The sequence below is a fragment of the Saccostrea cucullata genome, unplaced genomic scaffold (genome assembly GCF_032062105.1).
Source record: "Saccostrea cucullata isolate Sc308-1 unplaced genomic scaffold, CSIRO_AGI_Scuc_v1 ctg34, whole genome shotgun sequence".
Lineage (NCBI taxonomy): Eukaryota > Metazoa > Mollusca > Bivalvia > Ostreida > Ostreidae > Saccostrea > Saccostrea cuccullata.
Genome location: NW_026933012.1, coordinates 368,746 through 382,234, shown reverse-complemented (window position 1 = coordinate 382,234; position 13,489 = coordinate 368,746). Strand labels below are relative to the sequence as shown.

The following is a 13,489-nucleotide window of genomic DNA, read 5'->3' as shown; positions in this document are numbered from 1 at the left end:
TATAGACAAAGTCCAATTATTTTATATTTTCTTTCGTTTACATTTGATATCTTGACAATGTGACTTCGTGATAATTATAGTATCGATACAGTAATATAATTACTGTCATTTCATTGCACACTTGATTTATTTATGCAATAGTATTATACTGAGATAATTTTATACATTAAAAAAAAAATTGATTCATTTATGTAAATTTGCTTTTTACAATCAATGTATACACAACAAAGATAATATATCTTTAAAAATTCTATACATCTTTAGCATGCCAAACATGAAGGGCTCAAAATTTTTGTATTACTTAGAATAAAGCTAATTTTATTTGTTTAAAAATCTGTAATAGTTGAAAAAATATTTACATATACATGTATTTAAAAAAATAGAAAAAATAAAATGCATTATTACTTTCTGTATGTTTGAAAGTGAGACAGAAAAAAATATTTGAAAAAAAAAAAAACTGTGGAGATGCCGGGGATTGAACCCGGGGCCTCTCACATGCGAAGCGAGCGCTCTACCACTGAGCTACATCCCCTGTGCCAAACAGGGATCGATAGATTATTTATATCACTTAGTTTAACGCATACAGTTCTAAATTTAGATTGCTTTTTATTTGTTTCATTGTCAGGGCTTTGTCATCTTTGACTAGCATAGAGATAAAAATATGTGAATATTGAGTACTATGAGAAATAAAGACAGTATCGATAACCTTGAGTTTCCTATCACATGACGAATTCATATGAACAACTTGACCATAACAGCCAGCGCTTAAAATAAAAGATCGACATATACGCAGGAGAAACGTCTGTTTCTTGAATAGTCCTATAATCCATCAGAAATACTGGGAGATCAGATTTTGAATTCATTAAAATTGTCCAGAGACGGCGTGTATATAAGATGAATTAATATGTACAATGTACTTACCGAGATTAATATGCACGCTTCTCACTTTGTTTTGGTCTGTTCCAAAGAATGAACTTACACCCGCGTGAGCTCTCGTGATGGAACTGCGTACCAGGTCACATCGAGTGTGAGGCACGTTCGCAGCTTTATACATGTATTTTTTTTTTAAATCAAATATTGTGGCATTTTTGGGTATACTCATGTGTAGGCCATTGGCGTCGGAAGCAAATTGAAAGTGGGGGTGGGGGGGCTATGTGTAAAGAAAAATTTTTGTACCTTCAAAAAACCTGACAAGCAAAAAAAAAAAAAGGAAAATGTCCATTTCCCAAACATGAAAATCCTATTTCGGGGGGGGGGGGGGGGTGTAAAGTACCAATTTTTTTTTTCCAAAAACCACCTTTCCCCATTTTTAACCTATACTAAGACATATCTGTGGAAAACCTCCAAAGATATGTTCACTGTCTATACTAAGTATAAATTTGGAAAAAATTTATGGGGGGGGGGGGGTAAACCTCCGGAGATATGTTCAATGTCTATACCAAGTATATATTTGGAAAAAAAGTGGGGGGGGGGGGGGGCTAAGCCCCCCTAGCCCCCCCCCCCTCCCGGTTCCGACGCCTATGTAGGCCGTATAGATATAAAATGAGCACAAAAATTATATACTAGTATACTGTATAGTATTTCAACGATTTCTAAAATGGTATTTTCCTGTAATAAATAGAATAAAAGACCAGTAAAATACTAGTAATAATAGGGATATACAGAAATTAAAAAAATAAATAAAATTTAATAAAATTTAAATTTAATAATAATAATAATAACATTATCATATTTAGAGATAATAATTAAAAATGTAAATTATGAATATTGTTATTATTTAGTCTAAAATGAAATGACAAATTATTCAACTGGTATAGGAATCCTTGCTCTGGTACCCCCCCCCCCCCCTTCTTAAAATAGTGTAATGGATCAGTTTTAAATTGCTGCAAAAATTTATCAAATCAACTTCTTAATTTTGTTAATCATCTAGATATGCAAAGGATCGCAACATAACCACTCGGACATGATCGAAAATTCGCCTCTGCGGAGATGCCCATGGCTAATGGAATGGAAAAATTGTCAATTTGAGTGCACATCATGTGGGTTTTCAGTACTACAATACAACAGATGCACCTGTAGTTCTGAGTGCTTCTGTCCAGAATGCACACGAGTTTTAGAGTCCCAAGCATACCAAACTTTTCTAAGAAATTCAAATGTGGAGTATCGGTGTTCATGTGTGGAGAAATCTCTACAAAAATCTTGCCTTTCAAATTCAGAAGAATTCATATCAAACTCTCAAGTAGAAAAATCATTAGAGTACCAAAGTGAAATTGTAAGTATTTTTATAAAAAAAATAGATAAATAAATACGTGAATACATATATACATATCAATTCCCAGGGTTTGAAATAAAAATATTTGATTTAAAATTAATTATATATTTGCAAAAAAAAGTAACTAGTATGTGCATGCATATAAAAAATATATTTTTTGTTTGATTTTTGGGATATCTATTTATTTATTTATTTATTTTAGAACCAAGCATTCGTCCCAGACAATTCTGTCGAAGGTTCTGATACCATGTTCACACAGCATCCAACAGAAAAACTTAGCAACGGCCATGTGTCTCCCCTGGAGGGTAATTCAAACTCTGATAGACAATGTATATAGATAATGCATGACGAATTTTTCTGTTCGCTTTATTTTCATCATTTATTTAGTTTCAATGACGTAGCATCGTTTTTTAAATTGGGGGAACAACGAGAGAAAAATGTTCATCCTAGATGAAAAAACTTGACAAGCAAAAAAAAGGGGGGGGGGTATTTCAACTTCTTTCAGTACCAAATTTTCTTCCTATAATATACTACATTTAAAAAAAAAGGAGGGGGGGGGGGGGCAACCAGCCTTTCAATGAACATTTTCAACAGTAAAAAGTTATGTTTGGGAAAAAAGTTGGGCCTCCCCTGTTGCTACTCTTCTGATTTTTTTTAGAGTAAAAGTTTAAAAGAAAGGGATAAATAGTTTTGATTTGCAAGATGTACTTAGTTATTCGACAAATCATTTAGCATTCTTATTCAATATTCGTGCATAGATAAAAAAGATTTTATAATAATATTTTCTCTCATTTTAGAGAATAGGAAAAACTTTGAGATGAATCTGGATCTTTTCCTGAGATCGAAAGGTGTCCAAAAAGAACGCAAAGTTTCTAATGCTTCCAGGCAAGAACTGTTTCTCAAAATGAGAAGAAATATTTTTTAATACAGCAATTTTAGATTCTTCGTGCTCTTCTCTTAATTATTTTTGTAATTTTTTTTAGTTTGAATATTTTATTTTTGTTCTTTCATTCGTTGTTCAAAATATTAAAAGTTTGTTCGTTGTCAGCTTCTGTGTTTTTTTTTTATAGAATACTTACGTTCATTTGAAAAAAAATATTTCAACTACATATAGTATCTACAAAATGAGCGCAATTCTTATCAGATCCATAAAAAAAAAAATCAACCGTGTCTGTCTATCTTTGCAGAAAATTCTACGAGTATCAAGATAAATTGATAGCGGGGTACGAGGAAGCGGAGAAACCAAAGGACGACAAACAAGCTCGGTCTAAATCACTGAGGAAAAAGACGTCATTGTATGCCAAAATTAGTTTTGCTGCAAATCTGGTGAGTGCTAGGTGATCTGGAGGTCTATTGTTAAAGCAGTCTCAATAGTTTTGAAAACTGAATTTTTTTCATTCTGTCACAATCTTGACAATCATCAGTCATTTTTAGATATTCTGATGGACACAATCATTAATACAATTATGAGTGAAATAAATTCATAAAATGGGGAAAAAAGCAATACTTAGATATAGACTTCAAATTCCTGGAAGCAAATTTTCCGATTTTGATAGACTGCTAAGCATTTACATCATCTAGTACAGTGAAATAGCATCGTTTTGAAAGGGGAATTCAACATAACTGAAAAAAAAACTTGACAAGGAAAACAGAAAGAAAATTTTCCAAAGTCGAATTATATATCCTATTTAGTGGGGTGGTGGTGGTGAGGGACGGGGGTTTAACTTCTTTCATTATCAATTTTTCTTACTAAAACACTAAGTTATGATCCTTATTTAAACTTCAGCAATAATTTTCTATATTAAAATGTTAAATATATGGAACATCCCCCCCACCCCGATACTATGTGCCTCTGGTAGGCATATGTGCTTTAAAGTTCTACGCATCGACATGACTAACATTCGATATTCCACGTTATCAGACGATCTAAATTTCAGTGCAAATACAGACATAAACAGGAAAATAGATACACTACCTTCTTTATTGTATATGAACATTTTGTTTTTTAGGTTTTACTGGCGGCCAAGATGACAGCGGCTATCCTGTCGGGCTCCATGGCCATCATAACCAGTCTCGTCGACAGTGTGGTGGATCTAGTTTCTGGTTTCGTTGTCTGGATAACGACCAGAGCTGTCCGTAAAACTAACCATTTTAAATATCCTAATGGTAAAGCAAAATATTAACTTTTCCTCCGTATGTCTAAAATTCGATAGCCAATAACATCAAGGTTTTACAAAGCTATAAGAATTTATATGAAGAGCCATAAATACATACATGTTTATGTATCTGTAGACAGAACTTCTGTTAAATGACTTTTTCGTTGATTTGGGGTATTAACGGTATTTCGTAATATTAATAAGAGACCCACTTTATGTTTCTGGGTTTCTGTTGGTACATGTATTAAGAGACCCTTTAATTAACGTCCTCCACGACTGTATTCAATTTCAAACATGAACTATTTCTTAACACCACTAACAAATATTTTTCCTTGAACCGCGAAAACACAGGCCCCACGAAAATAAGTAATTTTACATTAAATAATTAAACGTACATTACAATCGCGATGCAAATTAAGCTTATGGATGATTTATAAGATTGTTACTGGAGTATTATCTTAAAATATTTATTATATCATAAATTATAAAGATTACAATATTAGAAAGCATTGGACGAATCTATTTAAAAAATCTAATATGGCGTCGGTTTGTTCATAGGGCGCCACCTGTTGGAACCTCTTGCAGTGATTCTGTTGTCGGTCATCATGGGAATGGCATCGTTACAGCTTCTGAAGGAGGCGCTCGGTAAAATCACAGCCCTGTCTAATGGATCTATAGCACCGCCCACGGTGGATTACATCACCATTTCTATATCATGCGTCACTATAGGTACGGGATTGTATTATCAATTCTATGTTTTATCACTAAATATAAGATTTTAAACATATATTTGATTTCTGCTAAAAAAAAAAAAGTAAAATAGGTGAAAAGAAAAATATAGGAAACGTACAATTTAGGGAAGATGACCATCTCCTAGGGGAGATAAATCTACAAATTGATCTTACACTAAGATTCATTTACCTGAATAAACTTTTTGCATATAATATTTCAAATTTGACCTGATTAAAATCCGAACCCTAGTTGGTCATAGTGGCACTATACGTAATCAGTGTAAGGATACAAGAATCAAGAGCTCTGATTTGAATCTTTTTGTGAATATGTATATATACAGTGTATTTACATCCTCCGTTAGAAAAATTAAAATACAATACATAAAGTGGCAGTGGGTTGCATGCTTACTCCCTATGATCGGGTTCATTATTTATAATGTCCCTCAACATATAGGTATTTCACGTTGTGTCTTAATTTTATCAGCAATATATGCGTTTTTACAGTACTAAAGTTGATCCTGTTTCTGTTGTGTCGACGCATCATGACCCCTACGGTACAAGCCCTGGCCCAGGACCATAGGAATGATGTCTTATCTAATACATTGGCCATTGTCTGCGGATATATAGGTATGAAAGTTAAAAGTAAAGTGCGTTTATTTATTAGAACTCATGAAGGATCTTTCCAGTAAAAAATGTAGCTCCCAATCTGTGATACTTGTATATTAAAGATTTGTACAGACTGTACATGTATGCGAGTTTTACATTGAAGGATCAAAGGAAATCCAGGACGAGTTAGGAGAAAGATGTCTTGTATTTGTGGATCCAGTTGGGGCCATAATTATTTCCCTATACATAGCAATCACTTGGTACATTACCGGAAGAGGTAAATACATTATTGGAACCATTTTCAACCCTCGAAGTTTATATATTTACAATTGAGTTGGTTTAATTAAGGGATAAAGTGTATTTCCTTTTTTTAAAGATCAAACCAAGCTTTTGACAGGCTACAAAGCGGACCCAGTCATTGTCAGTAAATTGATTTGGCTTTGTATGAACCATCACAACCTCATAGAATCAGTTAATCACGTGAGCGCATATCACGTGGGGTATGACATCACAGTTGAACTGGACATTTGTGTCTCAGCAGACTTGTCAAATTACAAGGCACAGGAAGTGAAGGATTCTTTGAAATCGAGGCTGGAAAAGGTTGACAATATCAGTAAAGTTTACATCAGCGTGGTTTCATATAGTGAGAAACAATGTAGTAAATTGTGAAAGATGCCTTTTGATATAGATGTCTCAGAAACAGGAGTTCTATAGTGAAAAACAATGTGGCCTAGTAAATTGTGGAAGGTTCTCAAAGGAGTATGCTTTCATTGAATGACTGCCTGATTAATTCAGCTACATATGTTTCAGAGACAGAAATCTGAAAAAGTAATGACGTGGTACAAGACAGAATGAAGAGAGAAAAAAGTGCTTCAACATCTTTTACTGATTTACACGTGTAGATAATTGTATACGTAGGAAAAACAGTGAAATGAATAGTTATTCTCTCTATTCTCTCTATTACTTGTATGACTTTAACTAAAACGTAAATTATGTCCTCTCCATTCCACTGTATGTATTGATATTATGTAAATAAAGGTTTTGCTGAAGTCAGCCCCTCGATAAATCGACAATTCTCTGGTATACATCATCCTCATAGTTCATGTCTAAAAGTTATATTGCCAAATAATGTTACTCAGCTAGACTCTTACGAGAAATCCTTTTTATATAATATTTTCCCTTTATTCTCCCTGATCCTTTATCAATACCCTCGTTTCTTCTCCCTTTTCCAAAATTCTTCTTTACATATCATAATATAGGCGAAGTCCCCCTCTCCTCCCTGATCCCATACCTTTCTTCCATCTTTCCATTCCATAATATTTTCCCTTCTCCCCAATCCTATACCTTTTTTCCCATACCTCTCCCATATCCCTCTCCCTTCCTTCTCCTTCCTGACCCTAATAACCTTCTTCCCATGTCCCTCTTCCTTCTTTCTCCTGATCCAATAACCTTTTCATTCCCTCTTCCTTCCCTCTCCCGGACCCCATAAACTCCTTCAAATGCCCTTCTCCCTTCTTTTTCCTCCCCTGTCCCCATACCCTTCTTCCTTCCTTCTTCCCAAACCTCTCTCCCTTCCTTCTCATCCCGGATCCAATCATCGTCTCAAGGAGTCTGTATATAGCTCTCATGGAAGAGGATCGTACATTTTGGCCTTGATTTGCGGCGATGTGATCCAATAAACTTCTTCCTTCTTCCAATACTCCTTGTCTTCCCCGTTTCCATTTTTTCTCCTTCCTTCCTATACCATAAGATTCTCTCTTCCCTCTTCCTGTTCCTAAACCCTTATCTCTTGCCTTCCATCTACTTTTCTCTTATCCATTTTTTTCTTGTAAACTATAATTAACAATTTCGATAAATTTCGGTAAAATCAGGAAGTGGGCAATTGGCAAAGGAGATCAAAGAAAGCAGTGAATGCGAAATGTTTTACTTGAATTCTGCACAACACACTTTTAAAATTTTCAAAGAACAGACAAATATGTGGCTAGGAAAGGTATACTGGTTTTGTAGAGAAGGTTTTCGCCTCTCACAAAAAAGGCTCTAGAGAAGAATTTCCTTGGAAAATATGCTCGGGCGGGAGGAGGTATCTAAAGTAATATTACATACGAGGGCTGTTTAAAAAATAATGTCCTGAACTCTATGATATACATCACAGATATCATATGACATTAAGGTTGACTTCTTCTCACATGATTGAATTTTTAATGAATTGATATCAGTTTATGTGACCACTTTTCATTTCATATTTTTATTGTGAGAAGCTGGAAAACAAGAGCTATTCGAGACACTGCATTAAAATGAATGGTAAAGAATTTGTAAACTAGAGTGAAAATAAACGCTTCTTAAAAGCTGTTGTGCGAGGGCTGTTCAATAAATAATGTCCTCGGTGCTCGAAAAGAAGCAAAAAACGCTTTCCAATGATTTAGTCTTAATGATTTCACGTAAGTATTCTCTTTTAATTAAAACACATGTCCATAACATTTTTATCCAATTTCTTAATGTTTTAGAACACATTTTAGAGTATGGCCCTTCGTATACTGGAATATAGCACATCCTATGATTTCCTGGACTTGTTTCTTCTTTCTAAAAGGTTGTTTTTTTAAGTTTGGAAAAAAACAAATGAATGGGTAAAAGATCTGGCCAATTTTGTTTATGTGACAAAACATTAACTACCTGTTTATCCCTAGAACTCCTGTACTCTTCATGGCGTGTGGGTTTTGACTTGTCATGAAGAAATTTAATGTAGTGGATTCCTGATTCGGGTTCCATCCTCTCATAAACCTTTTGATTGTTTTGCAAAAATTTGCTTTCTAGACTTTATTAAATTTTGGCAAGCAGTACATTGGTTGTTGTAAGTCCTTGTCGCCAAGGACGGTACCCATTTTTGATGCCCATTATATAATTTTTGTTCATTGAAATCCGCTTGCTCATATGTCTATAAAACAGACATTGGTTGCTGTAAATTTTACATAATTCAGTGAATATTATTGGGGGGGGGGGGGTTCTTAAGACGTTTAACGCGGGATGTTCAATAAATACTGTCCTGAGCTCTATGACATACAATATAGAAATCATATGACATAAAGCTTCACTTTCTCTCATGATTGAATCATTAATGAATTGATTGCAGTTTATTTGACAACTTTTCATCACATACTCCGTGTAGTTTCATTGTGAGAAGCTTGAAAACAAGGGCTTTTCGAGACACTGCATAAAATGAATGGTAAAGAATCAGTAAACTACCTAGCAAATTTGATAGGCATCAATTTGGGGATAGTTCATTCTATTTTAAAGAAACATTGACAGTAAAAAAGCTTAGTGCTCAATGGTCACCTTATGTTTTGAAAAATGAGTGAAAACGACAGCGTGTAAGAATACCTAAACTACTAATTAAAACAAATCAAAAAATGTAGTTATCAACGTTTGTCTGAAATTCAAACAGATAATGAAACTTGAATCCATTGCTTTAAACCCTAAAAACAAATTTACAATAAAATGCACTTTACAAAAACAGCAAAGGTCTGAAAAGAGCAAAGAATTGCATTAAGAGTACAAAGACAGTTTTGTATGCCATTTTCTTAAATATTAGTGGTCTTGTTATTTAAATTCTTATTCGGTGAGACAGTTCAATTTCTGGAGGAGTCTGAAAGCAAAATGTTTGCATAAAATCGAAAGTTTTAGGAGAGGAAGGAACCAGATTAAGGAATCCACTACGTTAAATTTCTTTACGACAATGTCCAGACCCACACTCCCTGAAAAGTAAAGGTGTTTTGGGGATAAAAGGAAAGTTAATGTTTTGTCACACGAACGATAAGATCTGAGTTGGTTCATTTTCTAAACTTGAAGACACACCTTTCAGAAGGAAGAAACAAGTCCAAGAAACATAATATCTGCCATATTCCAGTATACGAAGGGCCATACTCAAAAATGAGCTCTAAGAACAATCAGAAATTGGATAAAAATTAACATTAGGATGCACTTTACAAAAACAGCCAAAGTCTGAGAAATGCAAAGAACTGCACATGCACAAAAACAGTTTTATTTGCCATTTTCTCAAATATTTGTGGTCTTGTTGTTAAAATTCTTATTCGGGGAGGCAGTTCAATTTCTGGAGAAGTCTAGAAAGCAAATTTTTGCAAAACAAAAGGTTTATGAGAGGATGGAACCCGAATCAGGAATCCACATTAAATTTCTTCATGACAGCGTCAAAACCCACACGCCATGAAAAGTACGGAGTTCTGGGGATAAACAGATAGTTAATGTTTTGTCACACCAACAAAATTTGCCAGATCTTTTACACATTGACTTGTTTCATTTTCCAAACTTGAAAAAGAAAATATCTTTCAGAAAGAATAAACAAGTCCAGGAAATCATAGGATCTGCCATATTCCAGTATACGAAGGGTCATACTCAAAAATGTGTTTTAAAAACACTCAGAAATTGGATAAAAATGTTATGGACATGTGTTTTAATTAAAAGAGAATACTCACGTGAAATCATTAAGACTAAATCATTGAAAAGCGTTGTTTTTTTGTTTTTTGTTTTTTGTTTGTTTGCTTCTTTTCGAGCACCGAGGACATTATTTATACTCCAACGCATATCCCACATCAGATTCAGTTTTCCAGGAGGGAATCCTACTATGCGTTCTAGTTAAAGAGTGCTATTTCCCCAAGAACTAATTTTCTCCCAATGAAATATGATGATTGTACCAATGTATGAGGAAGGGGTACACATTGTAACAAGTGACCTTTCTTCAATATGGCGATCAATGGAGTTACATTAGAAAACATACAAAGTATGACAATTTAAAAACTTTAAATCTCTTTTTTCTGAGTGACTTGCATCTTCGCTAGCCAAGGGTTTCTGATACACTACTCTCATGAGGAGGTAGATAGAATGTTCTATCGTTCAAATGATAAATGTCCTACGGACCCGGTTTACCTGTGGTGAGGGCTTGTCCCGAGACACAGTTAGATTATTCTAACTAATGAGGAGGGTACTAATGAGGAGAGTAACGTATCAAATACCCCTGGATAGCTAAGATGAGCGACTCGATGGTTTCAGATTTCATAGAAATTTGCAGTTCTTGAGTGGAAAACACTTCTTATCAACTAAGTTTCCACGTAAACTTTTAGTAAAAAATATTTTCGATATGATTTAGATTTGTTAAAAGAGGGGACATCATACTCAGATTGAGAGAAAGAAAAGGAAAGGCTCTAGTGTACGACTTCCCCTCGGGGAGTACCTATTGTTGGGGAAAGCTGGCTATAGAGAAATCCTACAACACTGGTGTGTTAAAGTAGGATCTCCCCAATAACCCGGATTTTGTAATCTAGAGAAGGAATTACCCCGAAAATAACTACCAGATGAGGTTAAAAATTCGCAAATTTCATTATACTTGGTTTAAAGAGGATTTGGGTAGTCTATTTTAAAATTTTAATTTAAAGAATATTCAACATTTTTCTTACACATTTGGAAGCATTGATTATTTTAATAACATGTTGAAAGTTCGCATTAAAACAAGAAATGTTTCAATAGATGATTTAAAAAATGGATGCTGACCTAATTTCCTACTGTCAATGCCTTGTAATACTTTGACATAGTGAAGATGCTTTGACTTTGTATTGTTCAATGTACCATTTGAAAGACACAATTGTTCTGTCTGATCTATTTTGATTATTTAAGTAAATTTACAAGACTTGAGTACAATTTTTCCTCATGCAAGACAATTGGGAAAATGTTTATCTATCGCTACATATCAGCAGATACAGCCCATCACATCTGCTATGTCAATATTTTTTGCTGCTCTTACATTTTATCAGTACAAAATGATATTGTTGAATATATTGAATCATTATAAGATTTTAAAGGAGGCTTTATACTCAGTAGTCAGTACAACCCAAAGTTACGTATCTTGAAGCAGCAACTCGCAACTCATAAATGATGGTGTGAATACAGTTAATACGACATCTATTCCCATTCCCTAGCAATCAGAATCAAGGCATTTTCTAACCCCCAGCCCCTTTTCAAAAATTTATACTAACATGAAATCTTTTGGAAGAAATTATTTTTTTGAAGATATAGTCTTCTTCGTCAATCTTAGTAAGATGATAATGATGAAAACCATCTCTTGTTTTATTAAGACAAAACAAATTATGCTGGTAAAATATATATTGTAAATAATAACATGAATGTAATTAAAATATGTTTGAACAGTACTTATTGGCATTTTACATGCATATCATTACAGGAACCAAGCAACTTCCATGTAATGATAGTTAAAAGTAAATGAGTTTATATTTTTGCTAAGTTTAAAAACTGCAGATCTCTCATTTTCATGAAAGCTTATGTTCTCAAGCAAATTGTGCGGTATGTTGTATGCTGGGCAAAATTGTCAGAAATTTTAGCTATAATTGTAAATAACCACAATACCCAAATACGCATGAGAATAACATTTTTGCAAGGAGACAGTCTTATGTAAATAACTTAAAATAGAGTTCATACGAATAACCAGAAGTCTCTGTCGAGACTGTAGCTCTACTGGTTTGTACTTATAACAAAGGATGAGAAAAGAAGCCATTGCCATCAGACCAAAACTGTAGGAGTAGCATTTTGAAAGAATTTCACAGAAATTTCTATTTTTAGTAACAATGGCGACACTGTTCATCGAAATCAAAAACCGATGCACTATTTTATGTATCTTAGTGTAGTCTACTTGTGTGCCAAGTTATATTGAAATCAGACCAAAACTGTAGAAGGAGTAGCGTTTTAAAGGAATTTCACAGAAAATTCTATTTTTTGTAACCATGGCAACACCGTTCATCGAAATCAAAAACCGATGCACTATTTTATGTATCTCAGTGTAGTCTACTTGTGTGCCAAGTAATATTGAAATCAGACCAAAACTGTAGAAGGAGAAGCGTTTTAAAGGAATTTCACAGAAAATTCTATTTTTAGTAACCATGGCAACACCGTTTATCGAAATCAAAAACCAATGCACTATTTTATGTATCTTAGTGTAGTCTACTTGTGTGCCAAGTTATATTAAAATCAGACGAAAACTGTAAGGGGAGTAGCATTTTGAAAAATTCTTTACAGACAGACGGACAAACAGACAGATAGACGGACGGACGACGGACACCTTACTATTGCATAAGCTCTTCTGGTCTCTGACCAGTAGAGCTAAAAAGTGATAAACAGTATCATATTTTAATTACATTCATTCTGCTTTTCTGTGGTACATTTGAAAGAAAATAACAATACCAACAAGAGGCCCAGGGGCCACAGCGCTCACCTGATCACATCAGCTAGGAAAAAACACATATCAGATCAGACCTAAAATTTAACTTAAGTTGGGGGGGGGGCTTGAATTTTAACCCCAAAGGGATCATAATTTGAACGAACTAGAATCTATATTACCTGAGGATGATTCCATACAAATATAACTAATCCTGGCTTTGAAGTACTTGAAAAGAAGATTTAAAAAGGATTCCCTATATATTTCTATGTAAAACTTCGGTCGGCCATTTTGGCCACACCCTTACCCCGTGGTCATGACTTGAACAAACTTGAATCTACACTACCTGAGGATAATTTCACATGAGTTTCATCTTTCCTGTTTCAATGGTTCTTGAGAAGAAGATTTTTTAAGATTTTTCCTATATATTCCTATGTAAAACTTTGATCGGCCATTTTGGCCCCGCCCTACCCCCGGGGGTCACGACTTT

General features: G+C 34.2%; 2 protein-coding genes and 1 non-coding gene across 3 annotated transcripts in view; 2 read left to right on the top strand and 1 right to left on the bottom strand.

Moving 5' to 3' along the window:
- The window catches only part of LOC134236909 (protein SCO1 homolog, mitochondrial-like), a 176,459-nt gene that overhangs the window by 87,918 nt on the left and 75,052 nt on the right, over window positions 1-13,489 (top strand). The gene's annotated exons all lie outside the window — the stretch shown is intronic.
- Trnaa-cgc (transfer RNA alanine (anticodon CGC)) lies at window positions 461-532 on the bottom strand. The gene has a single exon. It is a non-coding gene; the product is annotated as a tRNA-Ala (tRNA).
- On the top strand, window positions 1,936-6,769 carry LOC134236920 (uncharacterized). Its single transcript, XM_062719090.1, has 9 exons — window positions 1,936-2,272; window positions 2,475-2,577; window positions 3,070-3,157; window positions 3,460-3,598; window positions 4,282-4,438; window positions 4,987-5,157; window positions 5,664-5,786; window positions 5,929-6,042; window positions 6,142-6,769. Exons 1-9 carry the CDS (start codon window positions 1,964-1,966, stop codon window positions 6,432-6,434), a joined length of 1,497 nt encoding a protein of 498 aa, XP_062575074.1. The 5' UTR covers window positions 1,936-1,963; the 3' UTR covers window positions 6,435-6,769.

Bases quoted from the DNA above. Each gene is read 5' to 3' on its own strand.
- LOC134236920 (XM_062719090.1), top strand. From the start codon at position 1,964: ATGATCGAAAATTCGCCTCTGCGGAGATGCCCATGGCTAATGGAATGG. The intron at 4,439-4,986 runs GTAAAGCAAAAT...GTTTGTTCATAG, and splicing joins CCATTTTAAATATCCTAATG to GGCGCCACCTGTTGGAACCT. The intron at 6,043-6,141 runs GTAAATACATTA...CTTTTTTTAAAG, and splicing joins TTGGTACATTACCGGAAGAG to ATCAAACCAAGCTTTTGACA.